Source organism: Lepidochelys olivacea (assembly GCF_965140295.1).
Source record: "Lepidochelys olivacea isolate rLepOli2 genome assembly, chromosome: 1".
Taxonomy (NCBI): domain Eukaryota; kingdom Metazoa; phylum Chordata; order Testudines; family Cheloniidae; genus Lepidochelys; species Lepidochelys olivacea.
The window spans coordinates 119,430,645-119,453,523 of NC_140411.1; the positions used below are offsets into that span (position 1 = coordinate 119,430,645).

Sequence of the window (22,879 nt, forward strand, 5' to 3'; positions counted from 1 at the left end):
AGTGATCAGTCACCAAACCCTTGGCCACTCAATCTCAGGTTAAGGGTCACCCTGAATAATTATTCTAGGATGAGGAATACTTGTGGCACTTCAGAGACACATTTATTTGGGCATAAGCTTTCATGGGCTAAAACCAGCTTCATCAGATGGATGCAATGGAAGATATAGTAGGAAGATATATATATATATATATATATATACACACACACACATACAGAGAACATGAAAAAATGGGTGTCGCCATACACACTGTTACAAGACTAATCAATTAAGGTGGGCTATTAGCAAGAGGAAAAAAAACAAACACTGATCCAGAAGTCATCTATTCCACGACAGGCCCAACAAAGAAAGTAACAGAATGGCACTAGCTGTCACCTTCAGCCCCCAACTAAAACCTCTCCAGCACATCAAGGATTTACAACCTATCCTGAAGGACAATCCCTTACTCTCAGATCCTGGGAGACAGGCCAGTCCCCACTTACAGACACCCCCCCCCCAACCTGAAGCAAATACTCACAAGCAACCTAACAAAAACACTAACCCAGGAACCTGTCCTTGCAACATAGCCCGTTGCCAACTGTGTCCACATATCTATTCAGGGGACACCATCATAGGGCCTAATCACATCAGCCACACTATCAGAGGCTCATTCACCTGCACATCTACCATCATGTTCCAGCAACACCCCTCTGCCATGTACATTGGCCAAACCACAGTCTCTACGCAAAAGAATAAATGGACACAAATCAGACATCAAGAATTATAACATTCAAAAACCAGTCAGAGAACACTTCAATCTCTTTGGTCACTCGATTTCAGACCTAAAAGTCACAATTCTCCAACAACAAAAAACCTTCAAAAACAGACTCAGAGAAACTGCTGAATTGGAATTAATTTGCAAACTGGACACCATTAAATTAGGCTTGAATAAAGACTGGGAGTGGATGGGTTACTACACAAAGTAAAAACTATTTCCCCATGCTAATTTTTTCCCTACTGTTACACCTTGTCAACTATCTGAAATGGGCCATCCTGATTATGACTAAAAAAGGTTTTTTTTTCCCTCCTGCTGATAATAGCCCACCTTAATTGATTAGTCTCATTACAGTTGGTACAGCAACAACCATTTTTTCATTATCTGTGTATATATCTTCCTGCTGTATTTTCCACTGCATGCATCTGATGAAGTGGGTTTTAGCCCACGAAAGCTTATGCCCAAATAAACTGGTTAGTCTCTAAGGTGTCACAAGTACTTTTTTTTTTTGCTGATACAAACTAACAGCTACCACTCTGAAATCTATTCTAGGATGCGTGCAGTGTAGTTGTAGCCATGTCAGTCTCAGAATATTGAGACAAGAACTGTTGATGGAGTAACCCTTCACGATTACTTTAAAGATTAAAAGGAGTGATTAGCATGTTGCATCTATATTTTCCCTAGAAATGTAATTTTTTTTAATCTAAACCTCTACAGGTACCGTGAATTTATTAAAAAAATTGGCATGATGGAATTTGGAGTGACATCACTCCCTCAGTTTCAACTGGCAGTAGCAATTCTAAGCTTGCTTAGCATGATTTGAAACAACTCACTGAACATGTTGGACATTCTCATGTTCTGTCCTTCCCCCTCCAAGCTTATTTTTCTTGGACAGGGGCATCACATAATTCTCCAGTAAAATTTAAGTCCCTTGGAAGTAAGCAATGCTTGCACTTTAGGAGATTCTTCCATTAAGGATTATTGTTCCTTAGGCTTAATAGTCAAGGACAGAAAATACGGTGTGTCCAGTGTCAAAAATCAAAACAAATTCAAGATAGTCTAGTATCAGAAAAGCAATATTTATTGCCTTGCTTTATGCATAAAATGCTATTTATACAGTATTAAACCAAGCAATCCACTGATTTAAGTTTAAAATTTATACACAAAAAAGTAATGATACAGAACATTCAGCTGACCGCTGTTTCGCCAAATTTTGAAAGGGTCTTATTTTGAAGCTTTTGCCTCCGAAGGGTTTTCCCCAGTATCCAATGTCTTCAGCAATCTGAAAAGGCCAGCTGCTTCTCGTATCCGACTGAACTCAATACAAAATGCCTGCACTTCTATAAACAAGTCCTGTACATTAATAATTTTGTTCCGGATCAAAGACTGGAGAAAGACACAAACGAGACGTACCAGGCGGTTCTGAAACAGAAAAGGTCTGGCTTTAATATCTGAAAATATGCCCAAGCAATTCTGTTGAAGAGTCTGACCCTTTGTACTGGTATTTTGTGACAATTCAACTAGAATTAGTTATATCAGTTTACCAACCTTTTCACTTCAAGATTTATACAATCTGCATTTAGCCCTTTATTTTTCCCGTCTGCTGCCCTATAATGAAATGTTAAGGATAGGGAGCTGGACATGCTCTTCAGTCCTGCATGAAATTTTTTTTACTGATTGTACGAACTAGGTCCTACCACTGTACACTTACTTTATACGTAGGTGGCATGGCTACCTCTTGGGCAAAAACTTGGATCTGAATACAAGATTTCCACAATAGAGTGACTCAAGAGGATATTAAATATATGTACTGAGCATTAAGGATAACTTAGTCATTACTTTTAGGAAAAAGAACTCATTTTAAGAGTAATGTTTCCTAAAAGAAATTATTGCAGAATAATTTCTCATGCTAGAGGATGTAGAATTTGTGGATTTTTTCAGACTGGGAGGAATTTTAAAAAGCTGGGAGCCATGCCAATCGCAGGGCAAGAAGGTTGGAAATACAGGGTGCTGCCTCATTTGCTAAGGTTTTGAAATGCCACACATTAGCCCTGAGAGCCATTTTGTTTCCACTTCAAGTGTAATTCTTTTTTTGCATAGCGTGTCCTTAGAAACAGAATGCCTTCTGTTTATTTTGTTAACTGTGGGCACTTCCCTTTGCAGTACTAAAAAGTGCAGGAGATTCTGGAGTGTTTCTCTGATGACAAAGCACAGCGCTATGCAGAAATAAAGTTAGAAGTGGAAGGATCTGGAAGCTTGAGGACAGGGAGAAGAGGTAAAAATCTAATATGTGGATGGAGAGAAGGGTACCAAGTGAGAGATCTGACTCTCTCTGACACCATATAAAGTCCTGAATAATGTAAGGGAAGCACTGTACAACTACTTTTCTACTGAATGCATGAAGTACTCTGCAGAAAATTAAGACTACTACCTGTGCGCCTATAAAAATACTGAAGGAACAACCCCTACTCAATCATATGCTTATTAAACATCAGAATTTCATTAAAGTGACTTCTTGAAGTCACAATTCGTAAAGAGGGAATATGTGAATTCCCAATGTAGTCACCTTATTAAATCTCACTACTGAAGATGCCTCATCTTGACTTTTAACCAAGTCATTCTCAAATACCCACCTGCATGTATTTATCCTTAATTTGTTCACAGGTAGAGATGCAATTGGAGATATAAAGGTGAATAAATTCAGGAGGGAGATCAACTGCTGTAGTAAGCCTGTTAAATGTAAAACCAGCTGATTAATGTACAGATAAAGTAGCAAGTTAATCATCCATCGTACCATTAAACAATGGACAAGTATAGTTACCCTCATAATTCAAATTTGTATACGATTCATTGACAATCCACTGTAATGTCTAAGGGAGTTGTCAAAAGACCATAACTCCAAACATTTTAGTTATGTCCAATAAGTGCGTTGCACTAGCCGGACACCAACATCAAAAGGCAAATCTATTTTTACAACAAGTGCAATATAGAAATTGGTTTTATTTAATGTTACTCTCTAGATGTCTCCGTGCAGGAGGCCTACGTCAAAGGCACACATGTGATCTTTACTGTCTAATAAGCAGATGCACTTCTTACACCCTACAGAAGCTAGTGATGGGCACTGCATGCAGAGCAACAGAAACTCTCAAGTTACTTATCTGAGTAGATTAGAGCTTATTTGAGCGACAATTTCATACTGTAGCAAGCATCAAATGCAATTGTGTATATCAGCATCAGAGATCAAGTTCTAGAAGCTGGAACACTTCTTCTAAAATACACAACTGGAACAGCATTATTTTGTGCTTCAAAAACGTTAGTTTGCCTTAGTTTTTTTCAGGGTTCTAAATTTAGAAATCATGGGAATTAGATCATCAATATCTGGATTTCAAAATAAGTTCAAAAGACTTTAAATGACTAAACATGTTAATCACACTATTGGTGTGAAGAACCAGAAGTGTCTCACCAAAGAGCGAGCTAGAGAACATTTTTTTAAAATACGAGAAAGCAAGAGAGCTTGTGCTTTCAGAATAGTGCTATAGACATAATATCTTCAATCACGCAATACATGTACTATACTAATGGATCATTAAGGTGTACAACTGCCATCTGACTTGTTTGAAGGGGACTTGTAAGTTGTTTTCAAGTTGTTTCAATACCCACAAAGTAAGAGAGGTACTACAACTAAGGAATGATCTTACATCACATTTGAAGTATGCCAGTTAGATGCAGTTCTGCAAGATGCTCCAGCTTGCACTAGACTGCTGTGCAACCAGTATGGAACTTTGCTGGATCACAAAGGTTTTGGCTTTTTAATGAAGTGGTTCAGAAGACTGGAGCATGTAGGTCAGTAGGTGTCTTATCATAAGACTTTGCAAGTGTTTTTTATATCCCACAGGACATTTACTTTACCTGATTTCCCTCACCTCAAACTTCCCTTTTGACACTGCCAACCATTTTAAATTTTATGGAAAACTCCTGCCCTGTATCTTTTGTGGGGAGGACCCTGCCTGCATCAGAACTGATGTGATTTTCACTGTGCCGGGGGGGGGGGGGTACCCATTTACCTACTGCCATTCCTTCCTAAAGCAGAGCAGAGGCCCTAGCAGCTTGATGGCTACTACCTCGAAGTGGGTAGAACTGTCAACTCGGCAGCTTTAGGGAAGGCTTGGTACTTATACTGTGCACCTGAGGACTGATTCATCAACATTGCAGGAATGGAACCAGGTGTTTAACAACTCCTTGAATAGTATGGAACGCTTCACAAATTTGCGTGAATAGTTGAAAGACCAAGAGATGGGGAAGAAGTTCCAACTACTTCTCATTTAGCTTGTAGCCTCTGGGAAACTTTCAGGTTAAATACTTAAAACATTTTACTCAGGAGACTAATGCAGATCAGTGTTAGCAGTTTTTCTTTTTTAAACATCCAGAAAAGTAGTCTGCAGTGCTGAAGTGGGGACAGGAAGGAAGAAAACTACAGGGTTTGGCATGAGGGGAAGAAGAATTAGGCTTCTCATTCAAAAATAGTTGCTTAATGCATGAACATACAAGCAAGCTACATATCACTACAGTAACATTTAATCATGGGTATGAAACCCAACTGGTCAATTACAATAGATCTGGAAGTCAACATCCAAGCCTATTATAATAAAACTTCTCAGAACATACTTATCTGACAGTAGTTTGTCCCAACTAAGCAAATTTGAGTGCATCTCTGATGCCAGAAGCAAAAAAAAAAAAAATCAGCTGTATTATAGGTGGGGTTGGTAGCACTTCAGAGTAAGGTAGCACTACCCTTCCCATTAAGACCCTGTTTTCAGTTGCTTATAACTTTGCCAAACTTTAATATTTGGGCTGAAATTTTACATGCTGGATGTCTACACCTCAGCTTGATTTTTTTTTAAACGTTAACCAAAATAATTCAGCCATTTCCAAGAATGAGACAAGGGAAAAATAAGTTTTGCCCATGTTAAAATATTCTGGTGACCTTTTCTCTGATGCACTCCCCTGCCCCCATGCTTTGGAACAGGGACTTGAAATTTTGGCAGGGGGTGACTTTCATGTCAAACACTCAAGAGTCACAAAATACCTGATTTAAGGTTGCCTGTGCAGGCTTAATTTGGCTCCCTTGTGTGTATGCATTATGATACAGTATTTTTTCCACAAGACCCCTGGTTCATTTAAGGCACAGGAAGGATGATGCTCACTAAGTGAGCAGAGCAGCTGTTCAATATTTTGTTTTATACTCATTGTTCACTATGTGGCCCTTAAGTCTTATGTACTGCATACTATTCAAACCCTCCTCTGAATGCTCAGCACTTCTGCAAATCAAGTCAGGCACCCAGAAAATGAAGAACACACAATTAGTGACGACCTGCGAAGGATTTGGTTCAAGTGACTTGTGTAGCATCACACAGGAACTCTGGCTGAGGCAGGATACAATTCTCCAACTGCCTTAACCATGAGGTCATCCTTTCTCTTCACTACACACCTTCCAAGTTCTGCAACGAATGAGGCAGGGTTCTAGATAGTCTGTTTCACTACACAGCCCTGATTCCAATCCAGAGCAAGTACATCCCGTGCACTGAAGGAGGTGGGGGTCCTGTGGAAAAATTGTATGTGATCATGTAAATAAAGACTATCAACGTACAGGCACAAGGGGGCCCAATTAAAGCTGCACAGACCACTTTTATTCTGGCATTTTCAAACTCTCGAGTGTGACTTTGCTTTTATTTACATAACACACAAACTAGATTAAATTGCAAAGAAATGCCCCTGCATAACAGTTCTGTTGTACCCATCGTATGCAATGGAGCTTTGGCTCTAGAAGTTTACAGCATCCATAAGCGTAGCATTATACAGAGGCATCAAAATCCATTGCTGTCAGTGTCTCTAAGTAGACTCTTTTAAAAGTAACACATGATCTAGCAGAACCTTCTGTTAAAGAATCACTGCACTGACTCCAGATGTAGGACTTTTCCCTCTATAGCAGGTGGCACAGCTCTCCAGCTGACTGAATGAACAAGAACTGTGTGTTTCTTGTTGCTCCTGTTCATTCTGCCTGCTGCAAAACAGTAGAGATAACAGGGGAGGCGTCTGAGGAGAGAGAAAGCGAGAAACAAGGAAACGAGATCATAACTTTACCCTGGTAGAAGCAGTACTTCCTCAGACTCACACTAGTAGTAGTTTTGGTATTAAAATGCTCCCAGATTGTATTTCCATAAACTCTAGGCAAAAACGACAATCTCACCCTTCACATGCTCTTGTTGACATCTTCTGATTCTTCTCTTCCACCCCAAAAAAGTCATTCCAGTTAAGATGAGCTGCTGTAAAATCTCTCTATTAGTGCTTCCCCATAGGCCTCAGGAGTATCAGTACAATACTATTCTAAGAGGACTAAAAATGGCATTGAAATCTGTCTCCAATTTCAATATCAAAGGTGATCAATTTACAAGTGAAGTTTTTTCACTACTCCTCTACAAACTTTACATAGCAATGAGCGGCGGGGCTGTTTCATTGTTGTGTAGACTTCTGAGATGGGGATAGAGCCCAACCTCGGAAGTCTACACAGCAATGAAGCAGCCCCACAGCCCCTTTGCTGTGTAGACAGATATACCCTAGGAGAAGTTACGTTCTTTATTCCACACACACACACACACACACACGTTAAAAATGGTCAGTGACCTAAATTAAACCCAATGAAAGCAAAGGTACCTGATGTAACTGAATGGAATAATTCCGATGCACAATATGAAATAGAATCTGTCTCAGTCTTGCAGGACTAACAGTAAAAACATGAACATTTACCACTTGTGTCAGGTACAGAGTACACCAGTGGAACAGATTTGTTAAATAAGCTAGTGCCATTTCTACAGTCTATTTTGGAAAACAACAGTAACTAATACTATTTCTGAATCTAATTATTGCAAGACCCCAGAAGTGCACTATTCTGTCATTTTGTGCATTCCTGTAGCAGATAAGTATGGCAATATTAAAACGTTTACGGCTTATTGATTAGCAAATCTTGAAATGTTAAAGATAGATTTTTTTTTTAAAGGATACATTGTCACTTTCTCATATGAGTGCTGTTATTCATAGAACTAGCTGCTCTCTAATAAGGATGCTTTTGTATATTAGATGGTGGTTATTAGGCAAAAACTCAGTTTAAAAGTTTGTGGTGATCAGATAAATTTTCATAAAGTTGTGAAGACTGAAAAAAGCTTATTCCTACTAAAAGTGTTCTCTTGATGTACACAGATGATACACAAAGAAATTTTACATATAAATAATTGTCAAGTTCAACATGAAAATGAGAGAAGCCACAACCATTCAAACTAAATACATTCACTGTCACGTGATTTGATTTACAACAGCACAGAAGAGTTGATTTTCTTTAGAAATATAAATGTAGAAAAGTAAGAAACTTCTAGTTAAGCATAACATTCTACTGAGATTGCCATTAACCCAATAGAACTACACTTTTTTTATTAAGAGGTGGGATTCAATGTGAATTTCAAATAAGAAGCAAGATTTCAAGATTTGCCCTATTTCATTTGCAGAACAAAATGGCGGACACAACACTCATATCACAGAGGCAAAACCACTACTACGCACAGCCTTGTTTTAAGATATATTGCAAAATTATTTCTATGAATACTCCTACTGAAATGAACTGTGCCTCTCATGTTAGTGGCATTTCATGAAGAAGTGTTTATTACTTTGTTTGAATTAATTAGCAATATTACACCTTTCATTGAACAAACCCTTAAAAGGGATGAAACTAACTTGACATACAGGCAGTTTTGAATGATAGTGTTCAGACTTCTTTTGGCAAGAGGACAGGTAATTCAAAGCTGCTTCACTGCATTTTAGTGAGTCTGCTTATATAGTATAAATTGGTATATTTAGTCAGATGAGTTCAGCACTTTTCCAGCCAATGATCATGTCCTATGGTAAAAGAGCATAGAGGAGTCTTCTCTTCCCCCTTCTTGCTTTAATATGTCTGATTTGTGCACAAGGACCATCTTTTTCAGGCCAAAACCTATTTCAATGAAATTTGACAGCTATTTCCTAAACTCCTGCTAACTTTGGTACCCTTTAGGGGCACAGTGGAACAAGCTACTTTTCAAATCTGACTATACCACTATGCATAAAGCCACAATCAGTAAAACTCATCAGGTACTTCCTGTGAAACATTATGCTTTCATTTTTTTAAAAAACAGCACTGATCAGAGCACTCCAGTGCGAGAACTCACAAAGATAAGTTTAGATTTAAGAAGACAAGGAACACTTACCGATTTACAACTTCCATTGAATGTAAAGACATGTCCATGTTGACCAGGACAGAAAAATACTCTGTTATCTGACTGGACTGCATTAGCTTAAGCAACATTTCTATAGCAACTAAAGGATTATTTTCCACCAGGTCAGGCAGTTTGGCAGGAGTGAGGCCAATGTGGTAAACAAGCTTGGGGTCCTTTTCTAATTCTCCAAGAAGCTATAAAAAAAACAACAACATCATTTTAAATTTGAATTAAACTGTACATGGTTGACCACACAAGGTGAACTAGAAACCTAGCCTGGATTTTATTATGACTTAGTTTAATAAAATATTCTGCCTTGTGCAGAAATTCCAGTGATATGAAGAACGACTCCAAGTTTCCTGTAATTGTCAACAGGTTATGCATTTTTTACAAAAATGATGTAGCCTGCAAAACAAAAGCAATAATCCATCTATATTATATAAAAGGAGAATAATTCTAGCCACTTGGATTTAAGTATTTCTTCTTATACATATTTTGTTTTCTTCTAATATTTCAGTTTCTGCCCCAGGGCAACTGCACAGAAAAGCCTTTAAAAGAAGCTAGGGTTTGAAGCTCATGGCAGTTAGTAGCCTTGTATGTTGTGGAAAAAATTCAACATAATCCAAGTTTCATTTTTATCTCTTGCTCTAGCTCTTTCATTGAACCGGAAAATACACTGTTTAACTGACCTTACCAACAACTTTGATAAGTTATCTTAGACAGAAAGAGATAGTTGTTCTAGAACATCTCTCTCCTTATACAGTACAATGATAAGATTAAGACCCATTGAAGTCAGTAGTAACACTCCGACTAACTTCAGCCAGACAAGATTAGGCCCTTAGCATTTCTAAATAAACATCTTATTGAAAGCCTCTGCCAAACCTGAAACAGCATTACTGCAACAAGGTTATCCTAGCAGGGAAATACTGTTACTAGTTACTAGTCACATTTTCCATTTGTTCAGCTAATGTCTATCTGCTGTTTCTACACACACTGCCAAGTTTTAAAAAATGCTTTCCTCACCTGACCATACACAAACCAAGACTCCGGAATTTTGGTATTGAGACAAGACAACTCAAACAATATTGAGATTTCCTAAATTTGGAGACAGTTTTAAGCAAGTCCACTCCTTGGCAGGACAAATCTTCAAACTTCTGGAGTGCCCACAGACAGATTAGTGCTCTACACAGGAGTTTAGAGAGTTTAAATCTTGTAGTGACACTTCCATCTTAGCACCTCGGGCTACTGTTTGTTTTGAGTTCCATCATTCTGCTTCACTGGGTCTGCTATGTGACTATTTTAATTTTATGTAATATAAATAGGCGTGGAAAGATTAGATTTTTTTATCATCTGTATATGTTGATTTCACCATATATACAACAATGAAAAATATTTCCATCAATGATAACTGAAATGTACAGATAGGCCAACTTAGAACAATGCTGCTTGAGAACTTAAGAGTTTGATTTAAGGATATTTACTTTGTATATTTTGACATGTGATGCTGACAATTTCTGTTTTAATGGTTATGAAGCTTTAACTTTTTGAATCTCAAAATCTACTGTCATTAAATAATTACTGTCTGACCCCAAATGTTCACAAATATAGGAAATTATAAATTGATAAAAAATTTAAAAATGCTTAAATAAACAAATATTGATATTATCCACTGAAATTATTTAAAAAAATTGAATTCTGTCAACCCCAAATATTGAGTTGAGTACTATTTAAAAAAAAAAAAAAGGAGTACTTGTGGCACCTTAGAGACTAACCAATTTATTTGAGCATGAGCTTTCGTGAGCTACAGCTCACTTCTGAAGTGAGCTGTAGCTCACGAAAGCTCATGCTCAAATAAATTGGTTAGTCTCTAAGGTGCCACAAGTACTCCTTTTCTTTTTGCGAATACAGACTAACACGGCTGTTACTCTGAAACCTGAGTACTATTTAAGTCATTTAATTTGACCCTAGTTTTCTAAAATGTATGAAATACAAGAACATGCAAAGGAAAGATTAGAAGGGAGGGCAGCTAGCACATAGTACCCACCTGTGTTTGCTGGGGAGAGGACAAAGGACTTTTGAAAGCCTTAGCCATGATGCGTTTGATCTCCACTCCAGTGCTGTTTTTAACACACATTGACTTATCCCACTGAATTGCATGATCTGGCTCTATTGGGTTTAACCAAGCCAGCTCATCCTCACAAATATGGAGTGGAGGTGGTGGCCGGATAAACTCTGGTCGAAAGTGACCTGAAAGACAATGTTGTGAAGATTTCTTTCAAAGGAAAAGTAAAGAGGTGAAGTCCTTTTTGTATTACTCAATGAAAAATCATTTTACATTTAGAAGGTTATTATACTGTATATTTAATATAAGGTTGACAATAGCAATACCTCTCTCCCTCCCACAACTGTAATACTTTTCAACGTACAATCAGATGAATTTGTTTTTACTGGAGTTTTGTACTATGATGTATGAGCTTGGTCACATACAATCCAATCTACAGAAAAGTAGCTCAACACATCATTTATATCACTCCTTAAGTAATTGTGCCAAAGACTACAGAAACTTAAGAGTAAACAAAGATGCACATACTTTCTATAGGTGGTTTTGGTCCACTCACTAAAGCTTCAGTGATCTGTGAGGCAACAGAGCTGTCAAAACCAGAATTTGAGGAATCTGGGTCAGGATCGCTGAGAATGCTGGGGAAGCTAGCTTTGCTCTGTGTTGGCAACTCAGACTGACGCTCTGAAAAAAAGTTCAGCCCATGATATTAAAGCATACAACCAAAATACAGATGTCAGGAATACTAAAAGTAGCAGGAGACAATCTGAGCTTTAGAACAGCACTGGCTTAAAGAGACAGTGTTAACATGAAATCTAGTTCAGGTTTGTAAACGGTGGGCCATGGAGCATTTGCTGGTGGTGTGCAAAGAGTTGATTGGTCGGTCACATGGTGTTGGCTCTCCTCCTTTCCACTTCCTAAAACTGCATTAGATAGCTAAAAATACTAACACTTTCCCAGTATTACTTTTCCATGAAAACAGCAATTGTTGTATTTGTCACAAGGATTTACATAATTGCAAATGGGAGCAATGCAGTGATCGACTGGGAATGGGTGAGAACATAAGCTATCTGTGAGAATCCTCTGGGACAGTGGTTCTCAAGTGGGGGGCCAAGAGCTGTTTCAGGAGACCACGCCCTCTGAGGCAGGAGCCCCGGCACCCTAGGATTACCATATGTCCGGTTTTCCCCAGGCATAGCCTCTTTTGATTCTCCACTGTCTGTCTGAGCAGATTTTTTCAAATCAGAGGCTATATCCGGGCTTTTGCAGAGCCTCACTGGTTCCTTCCCTTGTAGCTGATGGGACAGGATCTGGCAGCTGTGAGGGACCAAACAGCTTCACAATGCAGCATGTCAGCCTCATGCTGCCAGATCCTGAACCCTTTCTCTAGGGAGCAGCTCCAGTTGGGGCTGCATTTTGCAACAGGTGAGCTAATCCCATGCTGCAAGGCTGGTGGGAAGGGCAGAAAGAGGACGGGCTGTGGCTGTTTCCAGGGAGGAGCTATGTGCAGCTGCTGGAGGTGAGAGACAGGCTGCACCAAGTGCCCAGGAAGCATGGAAGGGGAGTGCAGAGGTCAGGGTAGAAGGGGCACAGGAGGGTTAGGGGACTCCTCCTTCCTGCTCCCCCTCTGCCTCCGCCCTCTGGCAGTGCCTTCTTTTGGGGAACCTGAAACATGATAACCCTAAATGGGGCCAAAGCCCCAAACCACGGTGCCCCGCAGGGCCCTGAAGTTTTTAATAGTATGTTGGGGGGAAGGGGAGGGTTCAGAAAGAAGGTTGAGAACCCCTGCTCTAGGATGTGACCTAGCTTATGGAAAGAGTTAGAACCCCAGATCTAGTCAGTTTCAAAAAATGAGTTTGGAGTAGTTTTTCATGCACTATTCTTGCCAGACTTGTCCCCCTGCCAATTGTGTTTTTACAGTCACATTTCTCTCTCCCTCCCCCCGCTTTCCCCACTGTTGTGTGAAGACCCACACAAACAGACATTCAGACTCTACAATAATGGGGGCCATAAGAAAATCTAAATCAGAGGTAAAAGATTTTTCGATGTGGACTGTGTTTTTAGTGATGTTGCACAGACTAACTACCTTCCCCCATCTGTTGTCACATCATCCCAGTAGCAACTACAGCAATTGCTTACATTGAAAAAATATATATTAGGAGTCTAATATAAATTAAAATTTTATGCATCTGGAAGTGAGCCAGCAGCATGGGACATCCAGCACTATCTGGACTACAGTTGTAAGCAAGAATTGTTCAGAGGTGGACAATGCCCCTAAAAAGGCCAAATTACACAGCATAGAAAACAAATTACACAGTACTACTACTAAATCCAGTAGATATTCTTTGTTACTGCAAAGCTGCTTACAGAGAAAGGAAAATAGGTTTTAAACTTATAGATACATTCTGAGAAACCATAACATGGCTTCTGTCATAGGAGCACTCAAACAAGTTGAGGACTTGGGAGTTTAGCTGACCCTTTATTCCTAATCCTAAATTTCAGGCTCCAACTTTTATGACCTCTGTAGTACTGTGAAAAAGGATGTCTTTACTTTCTGTCACCCTGATCAGTTCATTTTAAAATAGGTCAACCTTACTTCACAAAAGTCAGTAGCTGACTAACAGATGCCAGCCCCACAGCATTGCTAACAGACTCCATCTGCAAGGGGAAGTCTAAGTATGTGCTTATATCTAGTCATTCAGGGAGTTTTCATCCTTTTGTAGGCATTTTTTACGTAGCATGCTCCTTAACAGATTCAGCCTCTAATAATTTGAAGCTTGAAATCTTGGTCCCATAACTAATACAGCTCTTGTTTTGTGCCCAGCAGTCACTGAAGAGAGACACCGTACTGAAATGAAACTACTGCTTCATTTTCTGTGTAACTGAGCTTGTATACTGCCTCTACCTACACCGAATTTGTTTATACTTTCCCCTTTATTTAGAACCTGGTGAGCTAGTACTCAGAGCTTTTCTCTGCAGAAACGTTCTTCATGCTAGATATGGCCCCCTAATTATCTAGTGTTCAAAATTTTAACTGAACCCCTTCCCAAAAATAGACTCAATGTCAGATAACAGAACTCTCTTCCACAGATAACGGTAGCCTGCGGAGTCCAAAGGCTTTTTTTCTAAGTGTATTTCCTATGGCTGGCAAGGGAGCAAGCATGAACCTTTGCCATCAAAGCAAAGGAATAAGCAGAAGTTATTAAGTTTGCAAAGTACCTGGTGGTTTTCTGTTTTATTTTATCTGAATATTGACTCACTGAACTAATTTGGTAGGATATTTTTCCTTCAAGGATATGTATGATATACTTGAATACTTCTTTACCAGTTTCCCAAGAAAAGATATTTGATTGCAAAAAATAAAAATCCAATTTCACCAATTTTCAGAATGCTTCTACTGGTTTATAAACTATTTAGAACTTCAGTATACAAGCCTAAGAATTTTTTTTGGAATATTCTTGACCAATTCCTGCACATTACAAGTAATCCAACAGGCTAAATGTCACATCTAAAAGATGAGTAGATATCATTTCAGTTTGGTGGCACTGTGGTGTTCATCTTAAGGTCATAGCTGGTCAACAGTTGATAGTAAATTGTAGGTTTGATTTGGACCCCAGTATTCCCACATAATAAAGTACCATCGGATATTATTATGAGATCTACAACAGGTTTAGGCCCCAGTCCTGCAATTCAGTGCACACATGAAGTCTCTTGGGCTTGCAAGGAGTCTCCAATGAACTCAGTGAAGCTCCATGTGGTCACTGCAGTCTGCCCACAAGCAGAAGGTTACAGGATCAGGCCAGATCAATTCTTGGGGATTAGGGAAAGCAAAAGCTGTATTTAAAGCAGAATCCTTAATAAAAGAGCTAAAGATTAATTTGTGTATGGGAAGAGCATAAGCTCCTTAAACCCAAGCCACCTAAAGTAAAAAAGCTATTCAAAGGCAAGCAGTTGTTGGAGATCTCTATTGTGGTGCTACATTTTTCCTCTTCTGTAAATTGCAGGAAGCTTCCTTTGATTCCTAACGGAAGGTGCTGAAATGTATTGGAAAAAGCAGCTTTGACTACAAGCCAATTACCCTTAACCAACGTAGTCTTCTGTCAAGCTAACCGTATCGAATAAAGGCAGTATTTTGCCAGAAAACTTCCTTTTCCCACCAGCATCAGAAAATGACGTTTTTGGCAGGATAATGATCCAAACAGGCAGAAGTACAAATAAAGAAACAGAAGCAAATTTTGCAAAAACATTCTGCAAATCAGCAGGTTGAAGAGAAGTTAATACTGATCAAACAAAAAAATCTAAACAAAGTCCTTAGGAAACTGTATTTCTGCCCTTTAAAAAAAGCAATTACAGCTGCAAGTCAAATTGTTCATATTTAAATTCTGATTGTTACTTAGGATATTACTCAGAGAAGATCAGATATTAAAGGACAGGATACATCAGTTGTCTTTCCCATATGTAATTTAACATTCAGGATAGTTATCCTGACAGAATGCTTTAAAATTTTTTGAATAGCAGTAAATCTTTGTGAGGTACATTCTAGAACAAGGTCCAAACTTGTCCCTAAAATGAATCCAGGGATATTCTGAATAGGAGAACACCTTTACAAAAGCCATCAAGATTTACAACTCTTACATGACAAGATTGGCTAGGAAAGAGGGACAAATATAAACAAAGTTCTCAATAGCTTTTAAGTTTTTTTTGTTTCACTCTTTTTATACTTTACGGACTACTCAGTTAACTTCTTTTCTACATCTTTGATTACTGGGAAATATATGGACTTGAAACAAGTTATTTTATAAATGGAGAAGCCAGTCAAAAAGGTGATTCCGAGGTGTCAAGACAGCAAGAGCAGTTGCCTTCCTATGAGGCACATAGACAACGGCAGGCATTTATTCAAAGAAACAAATCTTGTCTCTCTCACCAACAGAAATTGGTTCAATAAAAGATATTACCTCAGCCACACTGTCTCTGTTATGAACATGTCAGATCAGAGATAGCCTAAGGTCTCTATGTAGTCAAGTTAGTTATGTATGTGATTTATTGTATAATTTTGTTGTATCCACTACATACAGAATAAGCATTGCACATTCAGCTACTTATTTTTAAAAGCAACCAATATCAATGAATTTGTTCCGTTTTCAAAAATACTACTGGCTTTGTATTTTGAAGACAGGACAAACCAAAATGCATGGAACCTCCAGCAAAAACAGTCAAATTTAGTAATTTGGGGTTCTTAATTTGACACCATTCAAAAAGGACCTGATTTTCAGAGGGCAGGTACACAGCTCTTGTGAAAAATCAGACCCCTTCAATGTATTGTAATTTGGGCACCCAAAGTGTCAAGTCATTTTTGAAAGTTTAAGTCAAAGAATACAGCATTCACAAAAATGCTCAGAAAAATTCAAAGAGGGAGACACAGGACTAAGGCAGGAAAACTCAGGCAATAGGTTGAATATCACACTAATATTTGTCTAATTATCCCAAGATTAGGTATTAAAAACTTAGTTCACAGGATCATAGAATATCAGGGTTGGAAGGGACCTCAGGAGGTCATCTAGTCCAACCCCCTGCTCAAAGCAGGACCAATCCCCAATTAAATCATCCCAGCCAGGGCTTTGTCAAGCCTGACCTTAAAAACTTCTAAGGAAGGAGATTCCACCACCTCCCTAGGTAACGCATTCCAGTGTTTCACCACCCTCCTAGTGAAAAAGTTTTTCCTAATATCCAACCTAAATCTTGAGACCATTACTTGAGACCATTACTCCTTGTTCTGTCATCTGCTACCACTGAGAACAGTCTAGAGCCATCCTCTTTGGAACCCCCTTTCAGGTAGTTGAAAGCAGCTATCAAATCCTGCCTCATTCTTCTCTTCCGTAGACTAAACATCCCCAGTTCCCTCAGCCTCTCCTCATAAGTCATGTGTTCCAGTCCCCTAATTATTTTGTTGCCCTCCGCTGGACTTTTTCCAATTTTTCCACATCCTTCTTGTAGTGTGGGGCCCAAAACTCGACACAGTACTCCAGATGAGGAATAGTGTCGAATAGAGGGGAACGATCACGTCCCTCGATCTGCTGGTAATGCCCCTACTTATACAGCCCAAAATGCCATTGGCCTTCTTGGCCACAAGGGCACACTGTTGACTCATATCCAGCTTCTCGTCCACTGTAACCCCTAGGTCCTTTTCTGCAGAACTGCTGCCTAGCCATTCGGTCCCTAGTCTCAAACAATGGTTATCACATCCTTATAAGACCATACTTGGATTTTTCGTGCTCCAAACTGGCCCCATTTACTATATCCATCTTTCCTACTGTTTCAATCAGTAGCTCCAAAAGTGACCTACTATAAGTGATGACTCACAGCCACCACCCTTTTCTCTCTTTCTCCTGCCAAGTGGTCCAAAAGAATCACTTTTACTAGATACAGCCAGCCAAATTAGCCACCTTCCCAATCTGGAGGCAATACAGGAAGTAACAAAAACCTGAATCATCTCAGATTTATAAAAACTACCAAAAATTCAGTTATAACACCTGGGCTTGCCAAAAGAGATAACTGAAGAAAGAGGTGTAATGGCTGCCTGATAAGAAGTTATCCTGTGTTTCTGAATTGGAAACACTGCACAGGATACAAGGGAATAAAATTTAAGCATGAAAACAGCCACCAGAACAAAAGACATGTTTCAGATGTAAAGCCTATTCCTATATTGTAAAAAAAGTGTCTTCACAGCCTCAAAGAAGAAAATTCCATGTATAAAACTTGCTTTTTAAGCCAAATATAAGGCAGTTAAAAATGCTCTGTGCTTGAAGTTTCTACAGCCTAGAATTATAGCTCAACTCATTTTACACTTAAAAAGAAATATCTCGCTTTCACTATTATCTCAATGAAAAGCTGTCAGGATATACCTAAAATGGTTTGTTATTTCTTACCTGCTAGTGCTAGCTGAAGTCCACTTATATCCACTGACTGGGCCACATTTCCTATATCCATTAAGGCAATCTGTCGAGGAGTCTTCTTGAAGAGTTCTCTAGGAGGAGCCAACATCAGTTGGGAAAGGAAGAATTTTTCTGGTGGAGTTATGGGAGGTAAGAAACCTGAGAAAAACAATTTTCCTCACATGTTACACAGTGGCAATCAATACTTTTCACTTTCTACTGTGAAGGAGCGATGTTTGCTAAACAAACTATGGCACAAATATTAAAATGTATGAATTAGGCTGACACTAAGAATATTCAGTTGTGTTAATATTTTAAATTAAATCCACGCCTCTGTCTATGTAGCATTTAAATATGAGCAATACAGAATAATTTTGCTTAAACTGTCTAATGCAGTGTTTCCCAAACTTGGGATGCCGCTCGTTCAGGGAAAGCCCCTGGCAGGCCAGGCCAGTTTGTTTACCTGCCGCGTCCGCAGGTTCGGCCAGTCACAGCTCCCACTGGCCGCGGTTCACCGCCGCAGGCCAATGGGGACTGCGGGAAGCGGCACCGTCCGAGGGACATACAGGCTGCCGCTTCCCGCAGCCGCCATTGGCCTGCAGCGGCAAACCGCAGCCAGTGGGAGCCGCGATCGGCCGAACCTGCGGACGAGGCAGGTAAACAAACCGGCCCGGCTCGCCAGGGGCTTTCCCTGAACAAGCGGCGTCCCAAGTTTGGGAAACACTGGTCTAATGAACTAAACCCAGTCAAGGTATCTTTGGTTTTAACTATTAAATCATTTTAGACTTATTTCAACAGCCCTATGTCTCCATTTTTGGGTTGAAGGCTAGGTCACAGCATACCATAAGGGCTAATGAAGCCATCTAAAATTAGTTTAATTATTACAATTAAAAAAACCTAGTTCTTCAGCTGTTACCAATGTTTGGTCATCCATGTTAGTAAAACGTAAGCCCTTATATTGCAATTGCATCTATGAGACCCACGCAGTCATATCAAGCTCTGTTACACTTTGGGGAATAGTTTGAATTTGGGTGCTCCAGAAATGAAAGGCAATTTGATTAAAACTAGGCAAATACAAGGAAAGCTGAACCCTTCTGTAGAGAGCAGTGAATACAAACAGGCCATCAGGGAAGGAACAGAAGAGAAAAATGTGGCATAAGTAGTAAAGAGCTCCCAACCCTTCCCCACACAACTTTTTAAATTTGGTTTTGAATGTCAGGCAGTCTTGATGCATCATTTTGTTTTCTAATTTAGACCAATGATCAATTCTTAACAAATAACAAGCACATTGCTAGTCACAGCCATAATATTCATTGTAGTTTGTGGTGAACAAGTTGCTATTAACACTACAAATTATTCAAAGTGAAAAACTTTTAGAATCCAGTTTACCTGTCACTATTTATAGTTTGATTTTCATTTCAAAGCCAAGAAATACAAATCACATCAGTTTCTCTTTCAGGTTCTTAATGCTGCTGAGTTTGGGCTTCACACACTGCAGGGAATGTTTGTTTCAAAACAACTTTGTTAAAATTATGGAAACATTTATATTAGTCTTGAATGTTTATAAACAAATTTTTATGGAACTTTATTTTTGGGCCAAGTAAAACTGACAGTATCCCTTTAAGACTGAGCAGAACTTGCCTGTTTTCAGAACTTTATAGCTATCAAAAGTGTTAAACAAGATCTCCATTTGTTGTTAAAGCAAAATTTATAATACTCTGTAAATGCTGAATTTTGTACTTTAGCCATTTTAGTTTTCAATGTAAATAAAATTTAAACTTGGCACATCCATACACCTTAGTAAGCACTATAGTAACTTTAATAGAATTTAAAATTTGCACTTTTCAGGTGAAGTTATAAATACTCGAGACTCATTTTGCAGCATGTTATAAATACCTCTCACTGAAATATATACCGAAGGACAATATTTCAAGTAGTCACATCAAAGATAATCGTTCTAATAGCCACCAGTGAATCCACAGAATTTTACTTTCAGCTGAGGGGAAGCTTGGATTTGAAAATCATTTGGATTTAAATTAGTGGCATACAGCCAGTTTATATACTCTCTAGAGCAGTGCTTGTAAAGTTCAACACCCTTTACCCCACATTTTAAACCATGACCAACAGAGCTTGGAGAATACTGAAAAAAAAAGTTTGCTTTAGTATTTAAATGTTCAAACAATTTGACTGTGCTGCTTTCAATAAACATTCTCGAAAATATTAATGAAGTGAACGTTTTGCTGAAAAAGCAAGTTTTAAACTATTAAAACTCAGAAAGAATCCAGAATTCATTTGTATTAGCTCCAGAAATCAGAGGCTAAAAATAACTCATCCAATCAGAGATTAAACATTTTACATGTGACCAATGGGTACAAATGGCTCAGGTTTTGAACACTTAAACAACGAGCTGTTTGCAAACAAGCTATAATCCAACATCTAAAGTTACTTGGCCAAAAAAAGAAAAAAAATCCTGCTTGTTTTTACATCAAAACAGAAGTTCCTTGTATTTTTATTTTCTAAAAAGCTTGACTGGTGCTCCCTCAGCTCCCAAATGCAGGAAAGTGGGGTGGAGCACTGAATCATAGAGGTTTTTGAGGTCAGGCTTGACAAAGTCCTGCCTGGGATGATTTAGTTGGGGATTGGTCCTGCTTTGAGCAGGGGGTTGGACTCACTAGATGACCTCCTGAGGTCCCTTCCAACCCCGATATTCTCTGATCTTTCACAAAAGAACTTTTTTGTTCTTTCCAGTGTTTGTCTGGAACATAAGGTGTTTTTTATGATGTGATTAAATTAGGATTTAATCAAATAACACTGCCCCTCCAAATTCCCCTTCCTTCAGTTCCTCTGATTTCAGCACCTTGTGATGATATTAATCCCTCCAGTTCTTCAAAGCAGAAAAGCAAACCCTGATAATTCTCATGTCAAATGCTTATTTTTAAGTGATTCAGGCCTTCTTTAATTATCACAAAACAGCAAACAGCCCCCCCTCCTTTCCTTTGTAGGGCAATTTCAAAGACAAAATTTTTAAAAGCACCTCTCAACAGGAGTCATCCATCACTCAGCACACATCACTCCGATTCCCAGTTTGGGGGGCACTAGATTAAAGAAGGGAGATTTACCTGTTACCGTGCCCCTCAAAAATAAATATCTGGAGAAGAGGGTCCCCTTTCGGCCCCGGATCACACAGAGAGGGCCCTATTCCAGGGATTTATTTGTACTGGGAACAGAGGGGACAGGAAAACCTCACTTCTTGCAAATTCCCCCCTACACAAACAGTGAGACGTCTCTTACATGGCTTCAAACAACCAACAGCTCTCCAGTGTTGGGGAATGGAGTTAAGCATGCCTGTCTCTCTTCAGTTTCAGAGTAGCAACCATGTTAGTCTGTATCTGCAAAAAGAAAAGGAGTACTGGTGGCACCTTAGAGACTAAAATTTATTTGAGCATAAGCTTTCGTGAGCTACAGTTCACTTCATCGGATGCATGCAGTGGAAAATACAGTGGGGAGATTTTATATACCCAGAGAACATGAAACAATGGGTGTTACCATACACGCTGTAATGAGAGTGATCAGGTTGGATGAACTATTTCATCCAAACCACACCACATGATCCATTGTCTACAGCCAAGCTCTACGATACAACCGCATTGGCTCCAACCCCTCAGACAGAGACAAACACCTACAAGATCTCTATCAAGCATTCTTACAACTACAATATCCACCTGCTGAAGTGAAGAAACAGATTGACAGAGCCTGTCATAAATATAAAGGGAAGGGTAAACCCCTTTGAAATCCCTCCTGGCCAGGGGAAAGCTCCTCTCACCTGTAAAGGGTTAAGAAGCTAAAGGTAACCTCGCTGGCACCTGACCAAAATGACCAATGAGGAGACAAGATACTTTCAAAAGCTGGGAGGAGGGAGAGAAACAAAGGGTTTGTGGGTCTGTCTGTAGTCGTCTTGGCCAGGGACAGAACAGGAATGGAGTCTTAGAACTTTTAGTAAGTAATCTAGCTAGGTACGTGTTAGATTATGATTTCTTTAAATGGCTGAGAAAAGAATTGTGCTGAATAGAATAACTATTTCTGTCTGTGTATCTTTTTTGTAACTTAAGGTTTTGCCTAGAGGGGTTCTCTATGTTTTTGAATCTAATTACCCTGGTAAGATATATACCATCCTGATTTTACAGGGGGGATTTCTTTATTTCTATTTACTTCTATTTTTTATTAAAAGTCTTCTTGTAAAACACTGAATGCTTTTTCATTGTTCTCAGATCCAAGGGTTTGGGTTTGTGGTCACCTATGCAAATTGGTGAGGCTTTTTATCCAACATTTCCCAGGAAAGGGGGGGTGCAAGTGTTGGGAGGATTGTTCATTGTTCTTAAGATCCAAGGGTCTGGGTCTGTAGTCACCTAGGCAAATTGGTGAGGCTTTTTACCAAACCTTGTCCAGGAAGTGGGGTGCAAGGTTTTGGGAAGTATTTTGGGGGGAAGGACGCGTCCAAACAGCTCTTCCCCAGTAACCAGTATTAGTTTGGTGGTGGTAGCGGCCAGTCTAAGGATAACGGGGGTAATATTTTGTACCTTGGGGAAGTTTCGACCTAAGCTGGTAAAGATAAGCTTAGGAGGTTTTTCATGCAGGTCCCCACATCTGTACCCTAGAGTTCAGAGTGGGGGAGGAACCTTGACATGGTGGCACAGCGGTGGGATTAACCTGAAATCATTTTGAGATCCAGTTGAGATTTTTTGAACTAGAAATACAGATTTTAAAAAGGAATTTTTAGGAAGTCCAGAAGGCAGCTTTGAAACTGAAAGCAGCTTGGTTTCTCTCTGCTTTGTGG

The 22,879-nt window shown here is 39.2% G+C and overlaps 1 protein-coding gene across 4 annotated transcripts in view; it reads right to left on the reverse strand.

Moving 5' to 3' along the window:
* Positions 1 to 1,814: 1,814 nt before the first annotated feature.
* CNOT11 (CCR4-NOT transcription complex subunit 11) overlaps positions 1,815 to 22,879 on the reverse strand; it is a 28,505-nt gene continuing 7,440 nt past the window's right edge. Inside the window, exons 2-7 of one of the 4 annotated variants that reach the window (XM_084643275.1) lie at positions 18,040 to 18,204; positions 11,645 to 11,797; positions 11,099 to 11,301; positions 9,046 to 9,248; positions 3,388 to 3,484; positions 1,815 to 2,176 (exon numbers count right to left, since the gene is read on the reverse strand). In XM_084643275.1, the coding sequence (XP_084499401.1) occupies positions 1,979 to 2,176; positions 3,388 to 3,484; positions 9,046 to 9,248; positions 11,099 to 11,301; positions 11,645 to 11,797; positions 18,040 to 18,204 (1,019 nt within the window). In that variant the 3' untranslated portion in view covers positions 1,815 to 1,978. Of the gene's footprint in view, positions 2,177 to 3,387; positions 3,485 to 6,242; positions 6,354 to 6,390; positions 6,848 to 6,878; positions 7,078 to 9,045; positions 9,249 to 11,098; positions 11,302 to 11,644; positions 11,798 to 18,039; positions 18,205 to 22,879 lie in introns of those variants that run through there. The other 3 variants (XM_084643277.1, XM_084643276.1, XM_084643278.1) reach the window with 3 other exon arrangements.